Source organism: Myotis daubentonii, chromosome 9 (genome assembly GCF_963259705.1).
Source record: "Myotis daubentonii chromosome 9, mMyoDau2.1, whole genome shotgun sequence".
Taxonomy (NCBI): domain Eukaryota; kingdom Metazoa; phylum Chordata; class Mammalia; order Chiroptera; family Vespertilionidae; genus Myotis; species Myotis daubentonii.
In genome coordinates, this window is record NC_081848.1 from 80191471 (window position 1) to 80212133 (window position 20663).

General features: G+C 48.8%; 1 protein-coding gene across 5 annotated transcripts in view; it reads left to right on the plus strand.

Annotated features, from left to right (window-relative positions):
* Window positions 1-1655: 1655 nt before the first annotated feature.
* Window positions 1656-20663, plus strand: part of SPTBN2 (spectrin beta, non-erythrocytic 2) — a 51426-nt gene continuing 32418 nt past the window's right edge. Inside the window, exons 1-3 of one of the 5 annotated variants that reach the window (XM_059709944.1) lie at window positions 1656-1736; window positions 2494-2662; window positions 7468-7569. In XM_059709944.1, coding sequence (XP_059565927.1) covers window positions 7520-7569 — 50 coding nt within the window. In that variant the 5' untranslated portion in view covers window positions 1656-1736; window positions 2494-2662; window positions 7468-7519. Of the gene's footprint in view, window positions 1737-2493; window positions 2663-7467; window positions 7570-16386; window positions 16554-16974; window positions 17119-20663 lie in introns of those variants that run through there. The other 4 variants (XM_059709950.1, XM_059709946.1, XM_059709947.1 and 1 more) reach the window with 4 other exon arrangements.

Consider the following 20663-nt stretch of genomic DNA (forward strand, 5'->3'; position numbering starts at 1 on the left):
TGCGAGAGGGCACAGGCCGGGCTGAGGGACCCCCTCCCCCCACCACAGTGCACACATTTTTGTGCACCAGGCCTCTAGTTTCTAATAAGCTCATCTTCAGTAGACTGCACACAGTATTTTAAGTTGAACAGATCTCCAAGATGTCTAGATGAAACATTCAATCTTGAAGAGATAAATTTGAAACAAACTATATTGTATTTAGTTCCATTATTATTTATGAACGTGGACGCTCACTTCCACATGAAGGTACCATACTAATGATTACCCCTTTAAAAAAAAAAAAAAAAAGCGTATCTCAGTATGAGAACTTGGGAACTCAGGTCCTAATTTGCACCAGAGTTTACAAAGATGGCCTCCAGGCTTTGCAGTCTAACTCTCCTTCTGGCACCTTATCCGTAATGAGAGCTCGCAAATGGAAAATGAACGCTGACAAGGCAGCGGCTCTGCGCTCTGTCCTAGGTTCCATCGCCTGTAAAATCTCATCCTCCCACTTTCCTGGATGATAACCAAGGCGGCAGGAAGGCCCACGAACTCTACCCCCGGCCAGGTGAACCCCGTGTGTGCAGCTTACGTGCTATCTCATCGGCCTAGTGTCCCTGACAAGGCCCGGTGCTAAGAATCAACCCAAGCCCTACCCGGTTTGGCTCAGTGGGTAGAGCTTCTGAAAGGTCCCAGGTTCGATTCGGTCACGGGCATGTACCTGGGTTGCAGGCACATCCCCAGTGGGGGGTGTGCAGGAGGCAGCTGATCCCATGTTTCTCTCTCATGGATGATATTAAAAAAAATAAAGAATTCAACCCGAGAACGGCTGTGGGGGCCGTCATGGATGACAAGTGCCGCCAGCCGGTGCCAGGGGCTCAGTCCCACCTCCCAGAGCAGGAATCCGTGCTGTGGTCAGAGTTGGGTGCGGCCTTCCATCCCTCACCCGGCGGCTCCCGGACAGGACCCAGGAAGCCGCCCGCACCTGGGCTGGCCGAGGGCCCACAACCGCTCCCCTCTCTCCCGGTTCGCACGGTTGGTCCCGTCCCTTCTGTCCATGGCCCTCCCGGCACTGGATGGGGCCCCCGAGGCTGGCACCCCTGCCCTAACCCAGGCGAACAGTTCCACTTCCTGGGCCTCGGTTTTGACGCGGGGGCGGCAGCATGTGGCTGTTCCCTCAGCTGAGTAACTACCCCTCCGAGGCCCCCACACCCGGGGGCTCCCACACCCGGGGGCCCCCACACCCGGGCCTCATCGGCTCCTCACAGCCCTGTGTGCGGCAGGCTGACCGGCACCGAATCCTATCGTTCCCGAACTTTCCTTTGCCCCCTCAGGCAAGGCCACGCCCCTCTGCCCAAACTTCGCGAGGTCTCCCAAAGCCCCGCTTCTCGTAGACTACCCTCTGCTTTGTCTCCCTTCCCGGCATCGTCACCTCACACACAGCCACAGCCGTCCCCTCCATTTCGCACAAGGAGCGGCAGCGACGCCCCGCAGCCGTGCGTCCGCCGGGGCCTCGACCTCCGCCCGCGCTCGCGCCCACGCCCGGCGCAGGACGCGGTTTCTTCCCGCCCGCGCGCGCGCGCCCCGCCCACCGGCCCGCCGCGCCTGCGCACTCGGCGCCGCCCCCCCCCGCCCCCCCCCCCCCCCCCCCAATCCTGCGAGCTGCCGGCGCCTGCCCGGAGCTGCGCGGAGCTACCCGTGGGCGGACAGGTGGACGCGGGGCTGGGAAAAGCCCGCGGGCGCGCGCGAGGCTGGAGGTGAGCGGGAAGGAAGCCAGGCCACGACTCCTCCTTCCTCTCGAAAGAAAGAGACTTTCCCACGGTCCTTCCAAAACGCTTCCGCCGCCCTCAGCGGGGAGAAGACGCGGGTGCGGGACCCCAAGCCGGTTCTTGACCCCCAACCAGACTCACCACTGCGGGGGAGCGGGGGGGCTGGGGGGGAGCGGCTGCCCCAGGCCAATCTCTGGTTTCCCAGATTTTTAGCAAATAAAAATGCCGGACGGACAGCTGAATTTGAGTTACAGTTTCAAAAGCGATAATAAAAACTCGATAAGCATACGTATAGTCCATGCAATATTTGGGACAAACCTATACGTTAAAATTTATTGGGGCATTTGAAATTCACAACTGGGCGGCCTGTATTTTCACTGGCAGCCTGTCCCAAGCATGTCCCCAGGCCTAATGCCGGGGTGCCCAGTCCGAGGTGCCCCTCCGGAAGGGGACCTCGCCCCCAGGGAACAGGCAGGCGCCTGCTTTCCTATGCTCCCCGGGCAGGACAAGCTCTGGGGTTTCCGCGGTGTTTCTTGCTGAAAGGAAGGCAGTCCCTCCAGACTCCAGCTGCAGGGCTGGGGCGAGTTCAGGGAGGGGTGTGGCGAGTGGGGGTGATGTGGCTGCTGGTTCCTCGGGCAGCCAAAGGAAACCGGTGAGAGATTCCTGCCTGGCCGAGAGTTGCCCAAGGAGAAGGGTGGGACAGGGTGTTGGCTGCTTTCCTTCAGGGAGAATTCTTCCACCCCAGCTCCACGAAGCCAGGATTGGACAGAACAGGCAGGCAGCTGGCGGGGTGCCTGTCCGGTGCACAACCTTGGTGCTGCTCCAAAGAGCACGTCTGCTGAAACCTGAATCACAGCTCTCCTGAGCCTGAGCTCAGCGCTATTGACCACTCTCCCCGTTTCAGTTGCTCACAGGTAAATCTGTTGGAAAAAGGTGGCTTGTATTTCTGGAAAATTCTTCATCATACCCTTGCAGCCTTGATGAGCTGGCATTTTGGGGGGAATCATTGGAGCCTTTCACTCCCTGCTCTCTCAGGTGCCCCTTTAGGAAGGGGCGCTGCCAAGGGGAAGGGAGCTATCATAGTGGAATGACTGCCTGTTGTCACCACTGGCTCTTTATATAGATTTTTAACTCTCACAGTTTCTTGTGAGACAATTGTTTGGTGTGTGTGTGGTTTTTTTGTGAGACTATTTGATGATTGAGAAACCAAGGTAATGAGGATGGCTCTATTGTTATTGTTAATCTTCACCCAAGGATATTTTTCTGTTAATTACCTGAAAGAGTAGAAGGGATTGGGAGAGACAGAGAGATAGAGAGAGACAGATGTGAGAGAGACACATCAGTTGGTTGCCTCCCACATGTGCCCAAACCAGGGCTAGGGATCTAGCCTGCAACCGAGGTACATGCCCTTGACCAGAATCAAACCCAGGACCCTTCAGTCCACAGGCCAACATTCTATCCACTGAGCCAAACCAGCCAGGGTGGATGGCTCTTTAAAGTCTTTCCCATGGAGAGAGAGTATTGGCTCAGCAGAAAATGCCCCACCTTAAAAATGGCGTTGGGAATGAAGGGTGGGGTCATGAAGGGTGGGGTCATGCGGGCCTCCAGCTCTTGTCCCTGGAGCGAGCCTCGGGGATGAACATGCAGTGGAACGCCCAACACCATCCTAGAGTCAAGCCTAACAGAGGTAGCTAGGGACACAATTCCCCACCCCTCCCTGTTGTAGGCAGAACCTAGGAAGTTAACCTTTGATATAAGGGCCTGCCGTCAGGACTTCCGCAGCATAAGCCCCTGTAGTCAGGCTAGGGTTAATGCAGGCTTGACATTTGGTGGGCATCTCCTCTGTGCTAAAAGGTCTTTGCTTTTTCTTATTTATCCTAAGTAATCCTCCCAATCTTGTATGGGAAGTGTTGTTATCATTTTATAAATAATGAAGTTGAGGTTCCAAGAAGAGATTGTATCACACTGAGTTTGTAAATGGCAGAGCCAAAATCTGAAACAAAAATCCTGTTTAAGAAATATGTTTTTATTTTTTATATATATTTTATTGATTTTTTTACAGAGAGGAAGGGAAAGGACAGAGAGTTAGAAGCATCGATGAGAGAGAAACATCGATCAGCTGCCTCCTGCACACCCTCCACTGGCGATCAACCCCAACACCCAGACATGTGCCCTGACAAGGAATCAAACCGTGACCTCCTGGTTCATAGGTTATACTGTCCAACCACTGAGCCACGCCAGCCAGGCTGAAACAAAAATCTTTAAACCTCTCTTTCCACTCCCCAACAGCTACCCAGTGCATCTCCCACCTGGATGTGACTTGCCTGACTGCTTGTCTCAGAATTCTATAGTATGAGAGCACAAATATTACCATGAGAAGCAAACACCTCTGTTGAAAAACTAAGGAGCCAATGAACTCAGATGCCCTCCTCTCCCACAAACTAAGGCTTGAATGAGCCACAGCATTCAGCCCTTCTCTCACCCAGCATTTTTTCTTTTTGGTGCATGGGCCGGGAAACTGACTCCACATTCTTAAAACTCTTTTTACTCAGACCTCATTTTTAGAGCAATAGAATGTTAGAGCCTGAAGGGACTATAGAGGTTATCAATTATCTTCAATAGATGAAGAAATTTGAGGCCCAAAGAAGTTAAATGATCTACTCATTAAAGTCACCTTCGTCAACTAGGTCAACCACGGAGCCTTTGGATGCTGGTCTGGATGTTTTCTGCCCTGGTGTCCAGGGCTTTAGCATGTTTTCTGCCCTGGTGTCCAGGGCTTTAGCATGTTTTCTGCCCTGGTGTCCAGGGTTTTAGCATGTTTTCTGCCCTGGTGTCCAGGGCTTTAGCCGTGCCTTCAGGGGGCCGGCTCTCCCAGTCCTTAGACTTAGTGGTGTACTGATTCTGCTTCCACTCCTCCACTCACCTCAGGATTCTGAATAGTGTTTCCTGTCCAGTTTGGACATCCAGTTTATTTTCAGAAGAAATCCCTTGTCTAGCCAGAAGACTCCCCACCTGAAGAGCCCCAGGTTGATTCTGACCCAAACCAAGGGTTTGAATGAAACCAGACCTCCTAGAGGATGCTGCCAGGTGAACAGTGACATTTTAGGGACTGGAGCTGGCTCTCCCTTCTGAATGTGCCCTTTCAGTGTATGTCATTCCTAGACACTTCTTAGGTCCCGCCTTATTCTCAGGCTCCCTTAGAGCAGTCGAAGGCCCTGAAGAGACTGACCCCAAGAACTTGGGTGAAAAATATTCCTGAGGTCCCCCTTATCAGGCTGATGCAAAAGGAAGTCCATTTGAGGGGTTTCTTTCACTCTAGAGAACTATTAAAAGGCTATTTCCGCCCTAACTAATTTGGTTCAGGGAATAGAGTGTCAGCCTGTGGACCAAAGGGTCCCGGGTTTGATTCCAGTAAAAGACATGTACCTGGGTTGCAGGCTCCTCCCCTGCCCATGCCCTGGTGGGGGCTCGTGCAGGAGACAACCAATCGATTTGTTTCTCTCACATTGATATTTCTCTCTGTCTTTCCTTCTCTCTTCCACTTTCTCTAAAAATCAATGGGAAAATATCCTCAGGTGAAGATAAATAAAATAAAATAAAATAAAATAGCCGTTTCCCATACAGACAATAGGAAAGGGTTAACTTTCTCTCAGGTCCTGAGCAAAGTCTGTCCCCCACCAGTTCCCATAACCGGGTTTCCTGAAGTGGAGCAGGTCCCAGGTGCCTCTCCACTAATCACATCCTTGGAAATGGGGCCACGAAGCTCAGATTAGCTCATCCCGTCACCTTCTTGAGGCCTTCTCCACCTGGAGCACAGAATCTGGGGCAGCTTCACTACTCACCTCTCTCTGCTTTCCTATCCGGGGTCAAACAGGGATGTTCGTGCAGAGGAATGTTAGGTGAGGGGGGCACTAAAGGCCATAGTGGTGCTGACTTTTGTGCCACTTCTTGGGACTACAGCATTCATTCTTCCTCACTCTGAGATTTATGGGCAAAGTAAAGATCCTCCAACCCCAGAACACTACCAAAGTTTGTATGACTAGAGTCATGTTTTCTTCTTCATCCATTCTGTTCTCTTCCTCTCCTTCTTGAAATAACTGACAATGATACTGGATTGCTTCCTGTTTTTCCTGGCTGAGAATCGCCCTTTGCACAGAGTCTCTGGTTTTTCCACCAGTAGCAGGTTCTGGGGCCAGGCCAGGAGATTTTATTCCTTTCCTGTTAGTGTCCAATTTCTCCTCTTCCTAGATAACCAATAAAATCTGTAGCACAAAGTGGTTCTGCCCTCTGTAATTGGCTTTTACCTTCTTTCTAGGCAGGTGCATTTGTCCTACCCACTGATATCCACTGGGAAGGAAGTATTCTCTGTGGCATAGAAGCCTTGGGAATGCAAACAGCAATGTAATCTAGTCACAGGTGGCGAAGTAAATCTATTGATCCAAAGGCCAGGTGATCGACTTTATTTGAAAGACAAATAGGCTAACTGGGACAAAGATTTGTCTTCTAGGGGTCCCACTAAAAAGGACCCTGACTGCACGTGTTCAGTCTTGGATCCGTCTTTTGTATGCCCACAGTACTCTGAAGGACTTTACCAGGAATGCTGGTATACAAAGTCTCTAAAGTTGGTAATATGGAACCTCATTGAGCTGATTTTTCACTGATTTCTTACCTTGACTTGATTTTCATCTGTTCTAGTTTTCAGGCCATTTCTACCTTCTGTTTCCCCAACTTTCATTCTCACCAGTTGAAAACAGACTGTGGGATCCAAAGTCTAAAGGGGTCAGGATGTCTGAATTATCTTCCCATTTTACCACTCACTTTAGGTGTTATGTTCTAGTTTTCCACAACTAAAATAGGAAAATTCCCCCAGGAATGTAGTTAAAATAACATCTGTGAGACAATTTGAGAGTTTTAGAATCTTCAAATTAGAAGAAATCTTAGAAATCATTTAATCTAGTATTTCCTAACCAGAGGAACAATATTTTTTCCAATTCCTTTTCTTTATCCCCACCCCTCTTCCTGACTAGGCTCTCTCTACCTCCTTTCTCATGTCTTCCTGGTATTCAAGATAGAGAATTGATCTACTTTGCACAATATATTTAGTGTGTATAGGGTTGGGAAACACTGCCCTAATTCACTTCCCTATTTCATGCAGTAGTCATTCCAACAGTCCTGACAAGATGATATCTAGCTTTTAATTAAATATCTAGTGTTGGGAAATTCGCCACCTCAGAATCAACCCATTCCAGTTCTGGACAGCAGTGATTTGGTGGAGACTTTTTTCATTTTATTGAATTGAAACCACAGAAAACTCATCTAATCCTTTTGTAAAAGGGAGTGGGGAATACCCAGGATTGTTCTCGTTAACTTGTCACAGTGGTTCAGGCCTGGCCTGAGTGATTATATTCCAGATGTAATGTGCTTTGTACACGAGCTGTGTTCCTAAAACATCATACTAACCCAATTTTGTGTGAATCAAATCATTTTAGACATACTGGGAAGTTGACTCTTTTTTAAAAACAAAAACAAAAACTTGTTTTCAGTTCTCTCGTAAACTGAAGAATACCTTTGCAATACAAATAACCTCTCCCATTAACCTTTTATGCAAATCTAGATTTTCCTACATCATTACAGGCACACCTCATTTTGTTGCACTTCACTTTATAGTGCTTCAAGGATGTTGTGTTTTTACAAATTGTCTTACAATTTTTTTTTACAGACTGAAGGCAAGACCCTCCACCAGCAAAAAGATTACAACTTCCTTTACTGCAATGGTTGCTTTATTGCATTGGTCTGGAACTAAGCCTGTAATATCTCTGAGGTATGCCTGTATGTTTTACTTAAGGCAAGAGTTGCCTACATACAAAACAAGTAAAAGAATGCTCCTTATCAGACATCAGGCACCTGACATGCATTATTTAATTTCTTACCACAACTTCTTTAAAATTATCTCCTATTTACAGATGAGAAAACCAAGGCTCAGAGAAATTAAATAATTTGTTCAAGGTCACACAATTATAATGTGATGGGCCAGGATTTCAACAAGGCCATAAGACTCCAGAGTCTTGTTTCTAACCACCAGGAAGTTTTGGGTGCCACTAATAGTTGAACAATAATAATGCCACGGTACAAGTAAATTAAGTTACAATACAGAAAACTGACCTAAAATTTCTATATTTCAAAGATGTGCACTAAATCTACTCTTGTTTGGTTCTAGCACTGTAGGTTTCCCGGCACAATTCACATTTTCCAGTGCAATTTGATTAAGGAACCCCAAAGACTTCCCTTCAGCTATTGGTAGTAAGCAGATGCTACCCAAATTTATTTCAGGTATACGGGTATGTGCCGGAAGCCGGTCCATCCTTGCTGCTTGACACAGTCGCTGCAGGAAAGAAACATCTGCACAGCATATGTTTCAAGGTACCTGGTGTATATAGCATACTGTTCTTAATATGTTTGTTCCCCTTAGCGCTGTGTGTTTTAACCAAGGTCACCTCTCCGAGAAAGGTTGTTTCCCCAGGTAGGGATTTTTCCCTGAAATCAGGGAGGGGATAAAATTCCTTAACTAACTGCCAGGCGGGTATTTAATCACTTTAACTACAAACAATCACGATTAAGCTACATAATCTTTACTCCCTGGAATGGAGATAAGAAACACCCTAACCTTTGCAATAGAAATTGACAGGATTAAAATCAACTGGTATAAATACGGATGTAACAAGACAATAAAAACCAGAACTTCGCTAGAGATCCTGGCTAGAGATCCTGGCTAGGCTGCTGATCAACTGAACGCTGTCTCCGTGTCATTCCTTCTTCGCCGACTCCGTCCACACCTTTGGGGACCCCTGGACCTGCTGGGGCAGGACCCCAGCATCTGACGCCCGAACAGGGACCCCTAGGTAAGCCCCACTCTTGGGACGGATCAGACTCCACCGTAGGAAGAGGGTGGATAGTCTTCGCCGACTCCATCCACACCTTTCGGGACCCCAGCAGGTATGATCAGACATTTTTTCAAGGGGTCTGTATTACCAGGGGTTTGTGGCATACGCTTCTTAGAAGATAGGAGTGGTTCGTTATTGACAGGTTAAAATAAAATGTATTGAGAATCCTGGTTGATCCCAGCCTGCTCCTAGAAGGATTAGAACCATTAAAATGGGTTATTAGGCCCAGTTTTTAATAGTGTTTAGGTTTGGAACTTAAAAATAATTTTAGAGAGATGGTCCATAAAATAGTGCTGTTTTGAATCCAAGTTGGACAAGGATAAATGGATGTAATACTTTTTTGTCCTCAGAGCAATTCCATTTTCTTCACTTTAGTCAACAACAGTGTTGACTCACAACCTTGCTCAGTTCAGAACACATCCCTCAGGGCTCCTAGAACCCCAGACTTTTCTACACTGTGTAAGGGGGCTCCAGGTAAGATTCTCTTCTGTCCTCCATGCCCCACCTCCCCACACCCTACCATCAGAATGCCCCATTTGACTTAAGACTCTCCCTTGGCTCATCTGCAGACTTTCACTTTCAAATACATGATTATTCTTTGCAAATTATGTCCTGAGCTGGTGTTACACTGGCCTGCTGGTCCACGGTAGTCGCAGGAAGTCACGTCTGTCCTTGTGAGGTGCTGGCCACTCCCCTTGCAAGCCAACCTTTCTGACCTTTACCTGTTTATCAGGCTTATTTACAATCTCAATCACAGACTCCAATGAGGAAATATGTAATTTTCTTTAGTTCTCAACTTAGTTCTTTGGACCCCATTTCTACTAATGGCAGAAAAATGATAAACCTGGAAAATGCCAACTCAAGACAACTCAATCATTTCAAGTGGTATATACAGTTTCTTAGGGTTCTCCTCCCTGTCCCCTTCCCTTCATGATGTTCTAGTTCGGGATTTATGGAGCATTCTGATATTGGGGGAAGGTGGGGGAAGGTCGTGTGCCATCTTCTGTCTCTCTTACCTAACTGATAAAGAGTAGCTTCCTTGACCAGCTGGGGTGGTTCAGTGGTTGAGCATCGACCCATGAATCAGGAGGTTATAGTTCTATTCCTGGTCAGGGCACATGCCCCATTTGTAGCCTGCATCCCCAGTAGGGGGCTGGCAAGAGGCAGGCAATTGATGATTCTCTCTCATCATTGCTATTCCTATCTCTCTCTTCCTCTCTCTTAAATCAATAAAAATATTTTTTTAAAAATATATTTTAAAAAATCATGTCCCAAGTTGGCATTACACTGGCCTGCTGGTCCACTGGGCCCCTTCTGCCCACTATTGTTTGCATCTAAACTCTTGCTCTCTTTTCTCAATTCTTCTCTTGGCCTTGGCCATTGGGCTCTATGACCAGGGCATCTGCGGAAGAGCTCCTTGGCAGGTAGGACCTGTGGTCTTGGTGGAGACAGCGCAGTCATTGCTTCATGGAGAGCTTGGTGGCTCCCATCTCAGCAATTCCCGGTGCTACTGAACCTCCATCTGTTCCCTAGGTTGGTCAGGTACCCCTCAGCCTCTACTGGGGCGTTCTCACCGCCCCCCCCACACACACACACACACACGCCAAAGCAATCCCCACAGGCACCCTGGCTTTCAATTTTCAGGTCACTCTCATAACTCTCATATTCCTTCTGGTGGGAGGGCAGGGGGGCGGAACTGAGGAACTTTCCAGATTGCCTCCAAACATCAAGGAGCCAAGGAGAATCAGGCTTAGGAAGTGAGAAGGCTGGAGGTGGTGAGGAGATGGAATTTATCTCAGACCTGCTGTGCCTACACAGGCGACAATGCCATTTGTACTCTGTGGTGATTGCCACTGTTGGCATAGGGTACTTTGAAAGGCTCTGAGTTCCAGGAATTATATGGAGCATAAGCCTCTTCTGTCCACTACTGTTTGCATCTAAACTCTTTTTTTTAAATTAAATCTTTATTGTTCAGATTATTACATTTGTTCCTCTTTTTTCCCACCATAACTCCCCTCCTCCCCAGTTCCCACCCCACCCTCCGCCCTCACTCCCTACCCACTGTCCTCATCCATAGGTGCACGATTTTTGTCCAGTCTCTTTCCGTATCTCCCACACCCCTTTCACCCCGCAAGAATAATCACTCCATTCCCTTTCTATGTCCCTGATTCTATTATAATCAACAGTTCATTCTGTTCATCAGATTATTTATTCACTTGATTCTTAGATTCACTTGTTGATAGATGCATATTTGTTGTTCATAATTTGTATCTTTACCTTTTTCTTCTTCTTCCTCTTCTTAAAGGATACCTTTCAGCATTTCATATAATACTGGTTTGGTGTTGATTAACTCCTTTAGCTTTTCCTTATCTGTGAAGCTCTTTATCTGACCTTCAGTTCTGAATGATAGCTTTGCTGGATAAAGTAATCTTGGTTGTAGGTTCTTGGTATTCATCACTTTGAATATTTCTTGCCACTCCCTTCTGGCCTGCAAAGTTTCTGTTGAGAAATCAGCTGACAGTCGTATGGGTATTCCCTTGTAGGTAACTGATTTTCTTTCTCTTGCTGCTTTTAGGATTCTCTCTTTGTCTTTTGCTCTTGGCATTTTAATGATGATGTGTCTTGGTGTGGTCCTCTTTGGATTCCTTTTGTTTGGAGTTCTTTGCGCTTCCTGGACCTGTAAGTCTGTTTCTTTCACCGGGTGGGGGAAGTTTTCTGTCATTATTTCTTCAAATAGGTTTTCAATATCTGGCTCTCTCTCATCTTCTGGCACCCCTATAATTCGGATGTTGGTACGCTTGAAGCTGTCCCAGAGGCTCCTTACACTATCTTCGTATTTTCAGATTCTTTTTTCATTTTGCTTTTCTGGTTGGGTGTTTTTTGCTTCTTCGCATTTCAAATCTTTGCCTTGATTCTTGCGCTCCTCTGGTCTGCTGTTGGGAGTCTGTATAGTATTCGTTATTTCAGTCCATGTATGCTTAATTTCTAGTTGGTTCTTTATCATAACATCGAGGGTCTCATTAGATTTCTTGAGGATCTCACTACATTTATCGACGGCTTCTAGACAGTTCTTAAGAGACCTTAAAAGTGTGGTTCTGAATTCAATATCCTCCATTGACAGTTTTGTCCTGTTTCTTTGCCTCCGCATTTTTTATGCTTTCTTGGTGCACCCCCTAGTGGTCTTTGTGTGCAGTCTTGTTGTAGTTAAGCCTTGATTGTTGTAGGCAATACCGGGGGTGATTTGACCTCCAGGCTAACTGGCTATGAGAGTCAGCTGTGTCTGCAGTGGGAGGGCTTCTGTGCTGGATCTCTAGGGCGGTGCTAATCTAGCGTTTGCCTGAGGCTATCTGGCAAATGGCTCTGAGCAGGGCTTGGGTGGGGCGGGTCCCTGGGGATCTACAGGGTGGGCCCGAGCGAGCGAGCAGTTATGGCTGCTCTCAGTTACGTCCCTAGGGGCTCTGCCTCTCAGAGTCCCAGCAACCGCTGCAAACCTCAGAGAGAAAGCTGCCTTCGAGTTCCGACCGAAGCCAGACAGTCCTGCTTCTCCCGTTTGAGTCTGGGTCCCTAGAGACTCGCCCGGATCTGGAGCTCAGAGTCTGAAACTCCCTCCCGATTGAAAACAACAACCGTGCCCTCTGCCGCCAGCCCGCTCTGCGCGCACTCCGCACCTCAGTATTTCACTTCAGCCCTGCGCCTCCTCTGAGTCTGGGTATGATATTCTCTTTCCTCCTAGTTGTAGAATTTCCACTCAGCCAGCCTTCCTGTGGTTCTGGATGATGTCCGTTCCGTCGTTTAGTTGTTTTTTGAAGTGGTTGTTCGAGGCAGCAATCTCCGGCGTTAACCTATGCCGCCATCTTGGTTTCTCTGCATCTAAACTCTTGCTCTCCTCTCTCAATCTTTTTCAGTTCTGCTCCAAGCTCTAAAAGGATTATATTTTCCGTGTGGATGGGAACCTTACGTATTCTTTCCAGTTCAACAGTTGATGGCATAAATTCTGAGCTTTGGGTTTATCAGGTTCTGTCTCTTGATATTTAACAGGAAGCTTCTGCAGAAAAATAAAACAGTCCCTTTCTTCCTGGCCTGAATTCATCACACATTCTCTCTTGCCCTCTGTTTCCCCTCCCACTGCCCTTCTCTCCATTTCTCACATACCCCATGCATCCTGCAGCATCAGGCCTGGTACCCACACACTCTGTGTCCCCATAGCTGAGAACATGACTCAAGTGTCAGACTGTCTGAGTTAATTAAAATCCCAGCTCTACCTCTGCCTGCTTCAATGACACTGGGTAAGTCACTCAACCTCTCAATGACTCTGTTTCCTCTTCTGTAAAATGGAGTTAATCCTCAGAGTTGTTTTAAGAATTAAATGAAATATGTCAAGTGCCAGAAGGATAATTCCCAATTAATGTTAGTGGCCATTATTCTCCTTCATTCTCTGCCTGGTTAATGCTCTCATATTTCAGATCTAGCTCAGATGATCTGACCTTTCTAACCAGGTTATAACTCACTGTTTTATTCTCACATAGCATCCTGACCTTTTCATTCATGACACTCATTATCCTTTATGATTATAAATCCGAGTATAGAGCCCTGGCCAGGTGGCTCAGTTGGTTGAAGCGTTATCCCATACACCAAAAGCTCTCGGGTTCAATTCCCCATCAGGGCACATACTTAGGTTTCAGGTTTGAACCCAGGGGCATGTGCTCTCTCATCTCTCTCTCTCTCTCTCTCTCTCTCTCTCTCTCTCTCTCTCTTTCTTCTTCTTCTTCTTCTCCTCCTCCTCCTCCTCCTCCTCCTCCTCCTCATCCTCCTCCTCCTTCTTCTTCTCTCTCTCTCTCTCTCTCTCTCTCTCTCTCTCTCTCTCTCTCTCTCTAAAAATCAGTAAACTCCAAGAGGATAGAGACAGTGTCCATTTTACTCACCATTGGATCCCCAGATCCAACACAGTGCCTGGCATATAAGCCAGATAGTTTTTGAATGAATGCTTGATTAAATGGAAGGCAAGGAAGTGGAGCCAGTGAGTTGAAATGATTCAAGAAGATTGTGATCATGAAGAGTAAGGGCAATGTGAAGAAAGATTGGGGTTTTTTGCTTATTTAAGTGGCAAGTACTTGAGCTTGTTTAAATGCTGATGAGAATGAGCCAGAAGAGAGGGAGCTCACCAGAAGGAATTCGAGCCATGAGGCTGTGGGAGGGGAGGGGATTTAGGGAAAGAGCCAGAAGAATCAGTGTCAGACAGAAGGAGGTAAGAATTCAGCTGGGCTTGTAGGTTTAGTGGCAGGAAATCCTACCAAGACCTTTCCATGAGTCTTGGTAATGTAAGCAGAAAATCTGGATTCTCTGGGAAGCTCAGCATACTTGGTAGATATCATTTAATTCACTTTTGCAACTCATGTAAAAAGGACGTGGACATTTTCTTCATCCTTGACTGTACTGACACACTACAGAGCAAAATAACAAGTTTCCAAAGCAACTTGGTAACAGAGCTGAGACAAGTGATCTGTGTGTTCTCTTAATGGAGAACACTTCCTCCCCAAATTGGGAAAGAGTATGGCAAAATGATAACATGGTAAAATAATCATCGCTGACACTGGTTGAGTACTTGCTCTGTGCCAGGCAGTGTTCTAGTACTTCACCTGCAATAACTCATTTGATGCCGACATTATGATACCATTTTACAGGTGAGGAAACCGAATCCCAGAGAGATTAAGTATCTTGCCCAAGGTCAAAGGCTAGTGGCAAAACTAGGTTTTACACCCAAAGAGCCTGACTCCAAAATGGATGATTTTAACTACACTGCTAAACTCTCTTTCTAGAAGAGGGGAAAGAATGTATTAGGAATCAAAAGAGTTGGGTAGGCCCTGGCTGGGTGGCTCAGGTGGTTAGAGCATCATCCTGATACACCAAGGTTGTGGATTCAATCTCTGGTCAGGACATATATAAGAAGCAACCAATGAATGCATAAGTAAGTGGGACAACGAATGTTTGCTCTTCAATAAAGTGATAATGATACTTACTTTGCAAGTCTTTTTAAAGGATTATGAAATGTTGAAAATGGGAGCTCACTATACAAAAAACATTATTATTATTATTATTATTATTATTATTATGCTAATTAGAAGACCTAATATCCTTGTCTTCTAATTGGGTCACAATCTAATAGGCTGTTGTTGAGACCCATAACCAGTCCAGCAGCAGAGGTTTGGGGTTCTGGCTCCTTGGGCAGATCAGCTGATTCTCATCCCATCAGCTTTAACATCCCTGATGGAGCCTCTTTGATGACATAAAGCACACCTCAGTGTCCCCTCCCCCATGAACACATTCACTCCTACCTCTGGAAACTGTTACAGCTTATGCCTTCACTTCTTTGATTCCATTGCCTGAAGGAGTGACTGTTTTTTTAAAAAAAAAAGTAATAAATAGCCTGATTACAGCTAATATTGAGGTATACCCCACAAGGCCAAGTTCCAATTTGGTGGTAGATTCACTGTTCCAGTTTAGAATCAGACTATCAGAGCTAAAAAAGAACATCAAGGTCATCTTTTAGTGCAACTCCCTGACCTTCCTTCCAACCCATTTTATAGACTAGGAAAACCAAGGTCAGGAAGGTGAGATGACACAACTAGTTAGGATTGGTAAAAGAACTGTTTAAAATAAATATATGTTTTTAAATATGTTTTTATTGATTTTAGAGAGGAAGGGAGAGGGAGACAGAGATAGAAACATCAATAATGAAAGAGAATCATTGATTGGCTGCCTCCTGTATGCCCCCTACTGGGGATCAGGCCTGCAACCCAGGTATGTGCCCTGACTTGACCAGGAATCCAACAGTGATCTCCAAGTTCATAGGTCAATGCTCAACCACTGAGCCACACCAGACAGACAGTAAAATGACTTTTTTGAACCTTGTAAATGTTTTCAAGTGGGTTTAACACAAATGATTTCTGCTTGCCAAAATCATGTCTGGGAAGTACTTCAATTTTATATTTGTTTCAGTCTGCATATCTTTTCAGACAGGAGCCAAATCTTAAAATTCCATTATTCATAAATAAATAAAATCTTAAATCCAATAATTCAGGCAAAGCCCATTCTTCACATTGCCCTTACTTGGCCATTCCAGGCATTTCCCTGGTAGAAACAGGCCGACATCTTCATGGGCAGTGTAACCTAATGGTTAACTTCCAACTGCTCGGTACAAAACCCAAACTATGATACTAGTTCACCTCTAAGCTTAGTTTCCTAGTCTGGAGGAACAGTACCTACTTCTTTAAGCTGGAGCGGGGATGGAGGATCACAAGAGATAATGTGCTTTTAGGGCACTTTATAACTTTGCTATTATTTGGGCATAATTCTTTTCTCTCCTAAGCAAATAGCAGTTCACCTTAGATTTAGCTTATGAACAAGGAGAAACCCAACTGAGCCAGGCCTAGAAATGTCCGCCCCCACTCCCACCCCCACCCGCTCTTAAGGCAGTGAGTAGGCCGGAATTCTGGTTGATAAACGAGAGGAGCTGAGAAGGAGCTGTGAGGAGCTCCAGTGACGACTGTTCTGAGAATCTGATTTGTGAGAAGGCGCGTGTCTCCATCACATGTACCATGGAGATGCCTTGGGAAAGAGAGCCGGCCTACCTGCCAGGAGGAGGACGGGAGAGAGAGGGGATGGGGGAAAGACATGTTTAAAAGGAGATGAACTGGAGGTGCCGAAAGAGGACAATTTGACAAGGGAAACAGAGGCTGGAGATCAGGAAGCTTTCTGGGCAGTGATAGCCGTTACAGGAAGGATTGCGTGTCCTGGGGATCGGATTTTGGACGAAAATCGGAGTAGGGACAAAGGTGGGGTGTGCAAACTGCGGAGGCCGAGTCCGGTAAGCTGTGGAAGGTGGAGGGGTGCCCAGACGGCCTGGGGGTGAACGGGACTGGCGAGAACCGGAAGGCGGGGTTACAGGGGCCACCCGCAGGGAAGGTGGGGAGGGGGTTGGGAGCTGGACGCGGAGCCGCCAATGCGTTGGCCCCGGGGAAGGTCAGCGACCCCGGACGGGGAAGCCGTGCAGAGAACCGAGAGGGGCCGCAGTTGCCATGGCGCCGGGCGGGGAGGGGGTGATTCGGGCCCAGCCCCGAGTCCCGCGGGGCCGCGGGCTCCAGATGGTCCCGAGCCTCCCGCGGGAGCCGGCGGCCTGCGGCAGGGGGAAGCTATTGTCCTCCTTCCGCGGCGCCGCAGTCCCGCCGCTCGCGCCCGCGCGCCGCCACGCGCCCCCCGCACCCCGTGACAGCGCCCGCCCGCCGCCCGCCGTGCGTCCCGCCGCCTCCGGGCCACCCGCCGCCGCCACCCGCCACCGCCCCTCGCGGCCGGGCTGCGGGCGCGGCGACGACCAGTGCGCCCCCGCCCGCCGCGCTCCCGCCGGAGGGGCCGGCGCCCAGCTCCGCTGCGAGGTAGGTGCCGGCGCCCGGCCCGCTTTGTCCGGGCCGGCGGGGCGGCGCGCTTTGTGCAGCCGCGTGCGGACGGTGGGGTCGGGGTCGGGGTCCAGGCCGACCTGGGGCGCAGGCGAGGGAGGATGCGGCTCCTGTCCCGCTCCCGCCCGGTCCGAGGACGGAATGGAGAGAGTCATGTGCCAGGCGCCCAGGTTCGGGTGTGCGGGCGGTGGGTCAGGGCCGGGGAATGCGGGCCTTTCCGAAGCCAAGAGAAGAATCTGGAAGAGTGGGGCTGACAAATGCGTTAAGGGGTCCGGTCGCCGGGCTTGGAGCGTGTCTGACAGCGCCGGCCGGTCGCGTTGCGAGCGAGGCTCCTTGGCGGACGGGCCGGCTTCGGTCCAGGTGCTGCGGACACGCTGAGCCAGCTCTGCCCGGCAGGCGTCTGCGAGCGCCGGCTTCTCCCGGGGGCTGGCTGGGGGCTCCCTCCGAGCCGGTAAGTGTCTCCCGGCCTCTTTGGCAGCCAGCTCCATGCGCTCCTTTCTGCAGCCTCACAGTGCGAGTGTGAGAAGGGGACGCAGTTGGCCCTGGTGCCCAGAACACTGGCAGAGCGAGAATGAAGCCCCTTCGAGTGTGGGGAGGCTGGGTGTAAGGTGTCTCTGCGGCCGAGACGCCCAGAGGGCTTGGAGGCCACCCCGCACGCACGGAACTACCTGGCAAGGCCTCCTTGCTGGGGTGCTCCAACTCCAGCACCACATTCGGCCTTTACCATCCACTCTGGCTCCGAAGGACTCCCCCGCCCCCCCTTAACCCCGTGGCATTGCGTGCTTGTCTGGGCTGCAGGCTTGCCCCTGCCCTAACCTGCTACATGTTGTTTCCATGAGTTGTTTCTCAGCTGCCCTCCCCCCCCCCACCCCCCCACAAGCAGCCACAATTGCAGCGCCGGAGAGCTGGTTCAGACATGGACAGGGCATCCACAAACCAGTTTTCCCTGAAGATGAAGGGGGCAGAGTGAGTTCCAAATATGTGTCTTAGCCTGAGGTACTGGCAACCTCTCGGCATATTCAGAACAGCAAAGGATTCGGGAGGAAAAAGCTAGCGTGAGGCTGAGATTTGTCCCTTAGAGAAACTGATGAGACCCATGGGTTGCAAGCTTTGGGGGAGGGGGCAGCAAGGGAGTGAAAATTAGTCTGAATAATTCTGCTCCGAGTAGAGGATTCTAAAGGAGATCAAACAAAAATGCAACCCCTCTCTTCGCCCCATCCTGGGTTCCTTGGAGGAGCTCCCTCTGCTTGCCTCATCAGGAACACTCCTGGAGAGAAAACGGGGGGATTCTGTTTCTGCCCCAGGTCCCCTGGTTGCCCGGAGTACATCTTTCTTTTGCTCTTCTAGGAGCCCTGAGTTTATTTGTGATGTCTTTTTCCTTCTCGCTCTGTGCTGGTCCTCTCATACTTTGAGTCAAATAAGATTTTTACTTGGCCAACGTCCCCATTTCTTCTAATCTATTATTCATCCTGCTGTCATGTGTTCAGCTCACCTCCCCACAGCGTCTCTAGCCATATCGTCCTCCTCTGTGCATCTGTGATTCGCCTGTGTCGGGACATCAGCTCAATTTGTCTCATTCAATCCAGAGCTCAATCCGTCTTCATTTTCCTCTCATTGCCCGAGGCTCCGGGCTTGTTGTGGGTCTTGGGGTTTCTGAGGGGAAGTTATACTTGGGTTGAGCGTGGAAGCTAACCTCAGGTCACGCTTACCCCTGGACGTTGTGTCTTCTCAGCCCTCGTGGCTCCTCTAACCAACTCTAACTGCTCCTTGTCTTTGGACAACGTGGCCCTCAATGTGTGGTCCCCAGACCAGTAGCTTTAATGTCATCTGGGAACAGGGTAGAAATGCAGATTGCCAAGCCCCATCCCAGACCTATACTATATCAGACATTCTAGGGGCAGGCCCAGTGATCTGTCTCATAGTCTCCCCCTCCCCCCCGCCCCCAGTTGTGATGCATGCACGTTTGACAGTCCGTGGTCCTGAACCGTAGAGCTCAACCCTGACAGACGTCCAGCAGGGGGGCTTCTCTGATCCCATCTCCCTTGAGCTTTTCTCTAGCTTTAAGAACGACATTAATTCAATGGCCAAAAAAAAGAAAAAGAAAGAAAAAATAATTATAGCCTATACATTCGATATGTCTTTATTAAATACCTGTGTACTGGGCTTGGAAAACATAGCCCTTGTCCTCGTTGTGTTAGAAGTGGAGCAGCAGAGAGACGCATAAACAACTAACTGTAATACAACATGATAAGTACAACAATAGCAGCCTGCTGAAGTGCTGCGGGAGCACAGAGTGGGGAATGATCTACTCTGAGGGAGGTAAAGAATTAATCAGGAGGAGGATGTGGTGAGAGGAGGAATTAGGGAATGAGACAGGCTCTAGCCCCAGGGATAGGATTTCTAGCTTTGAATGCCAGCTAAAACGGAGAAAGGGGAAGGGGGGGGAAGCAGCTGCCCGTGAGGATCTATCGGCACCGGCGCTGGCTGAGCAATCCAGAAGCATTTGGGATCTAGCAGGACCCCCAGCTTGCAGCTGGCAGAAGTTGGCTTTATTGTAGCATGAACAATGTAAGCTACTTGGGTCTGGCCTCCAGGTCAGTGGCTAAGAATAAAGTGCTGGTGCACTGTAATCGGGATTAGCTGCTGTACCACCCTCTCTCCAGAGTTCAGGAATCCACGGTGGAGGAGAAGGCTGACCAGTCTCCGGTGCAGAGAGAGACAGGGGGTCATGGGCTGGGGGGCAGGCAGACTAAGGACATGTGAGCAGGGAGACCCAGATCACAGGCAAGGAATGATGCACTCAGTGAAAAGGAACCAGAGCAGGACCTGGGTAGAAGACACTGGAATAGAAAGCTGTAGGGCTCGGAGATGGCAGCAGGGAACACAGGCAGAGCACACAGCATGTTCTGCAGAAGTCCAGGGCCTGCAGAGCCCAAATGCTGGAAAACCCAAACTCAGAAACAGGGAGAGAGGCCTCAGAACCAGCAGAGAGCAGTGTTTTCACATGCAAGTCTGTGGGAATGAGCTCCTTGGAGTCCCAGCGTGGGGGCCTGATGAGGAGCTGTGACCGATAGACAGCACTGCCATCTCGGTTCCTTTTCCTTTTTAAAAAAAAAAAAAAAAATATATATATATATATATATATATATGTTTTTATTGATTTCAGAGAGAGGAAGGGAGAGGAAGAGAAGGATAGAGGGATAGAGGGATGAGGGAGAATCATTGATTGGCTGCCTCCTGCATGCCCCCTACTGGGGATCGAGCCCTCAACCCGGACATGTGCCCTGACCAGGAATCGAACCATGACCTCCTGGTTCATAGGTCGATGTTCAACCACTGAGCCGCACCAGCCGGGCTCTGCTGCATTTCTGTATGGCAGCATCTCCAGAAACTCAGCACACAAAACATGTATGTCAAAATTTGATTTGGCCAAAGGACCATTCAAGTGGCTGAATTTTTATTTGGACAAAGGGGAGGTTCCAACTCCATACTCTCTCCCCCGGATGATAAGATTCCACATAGAG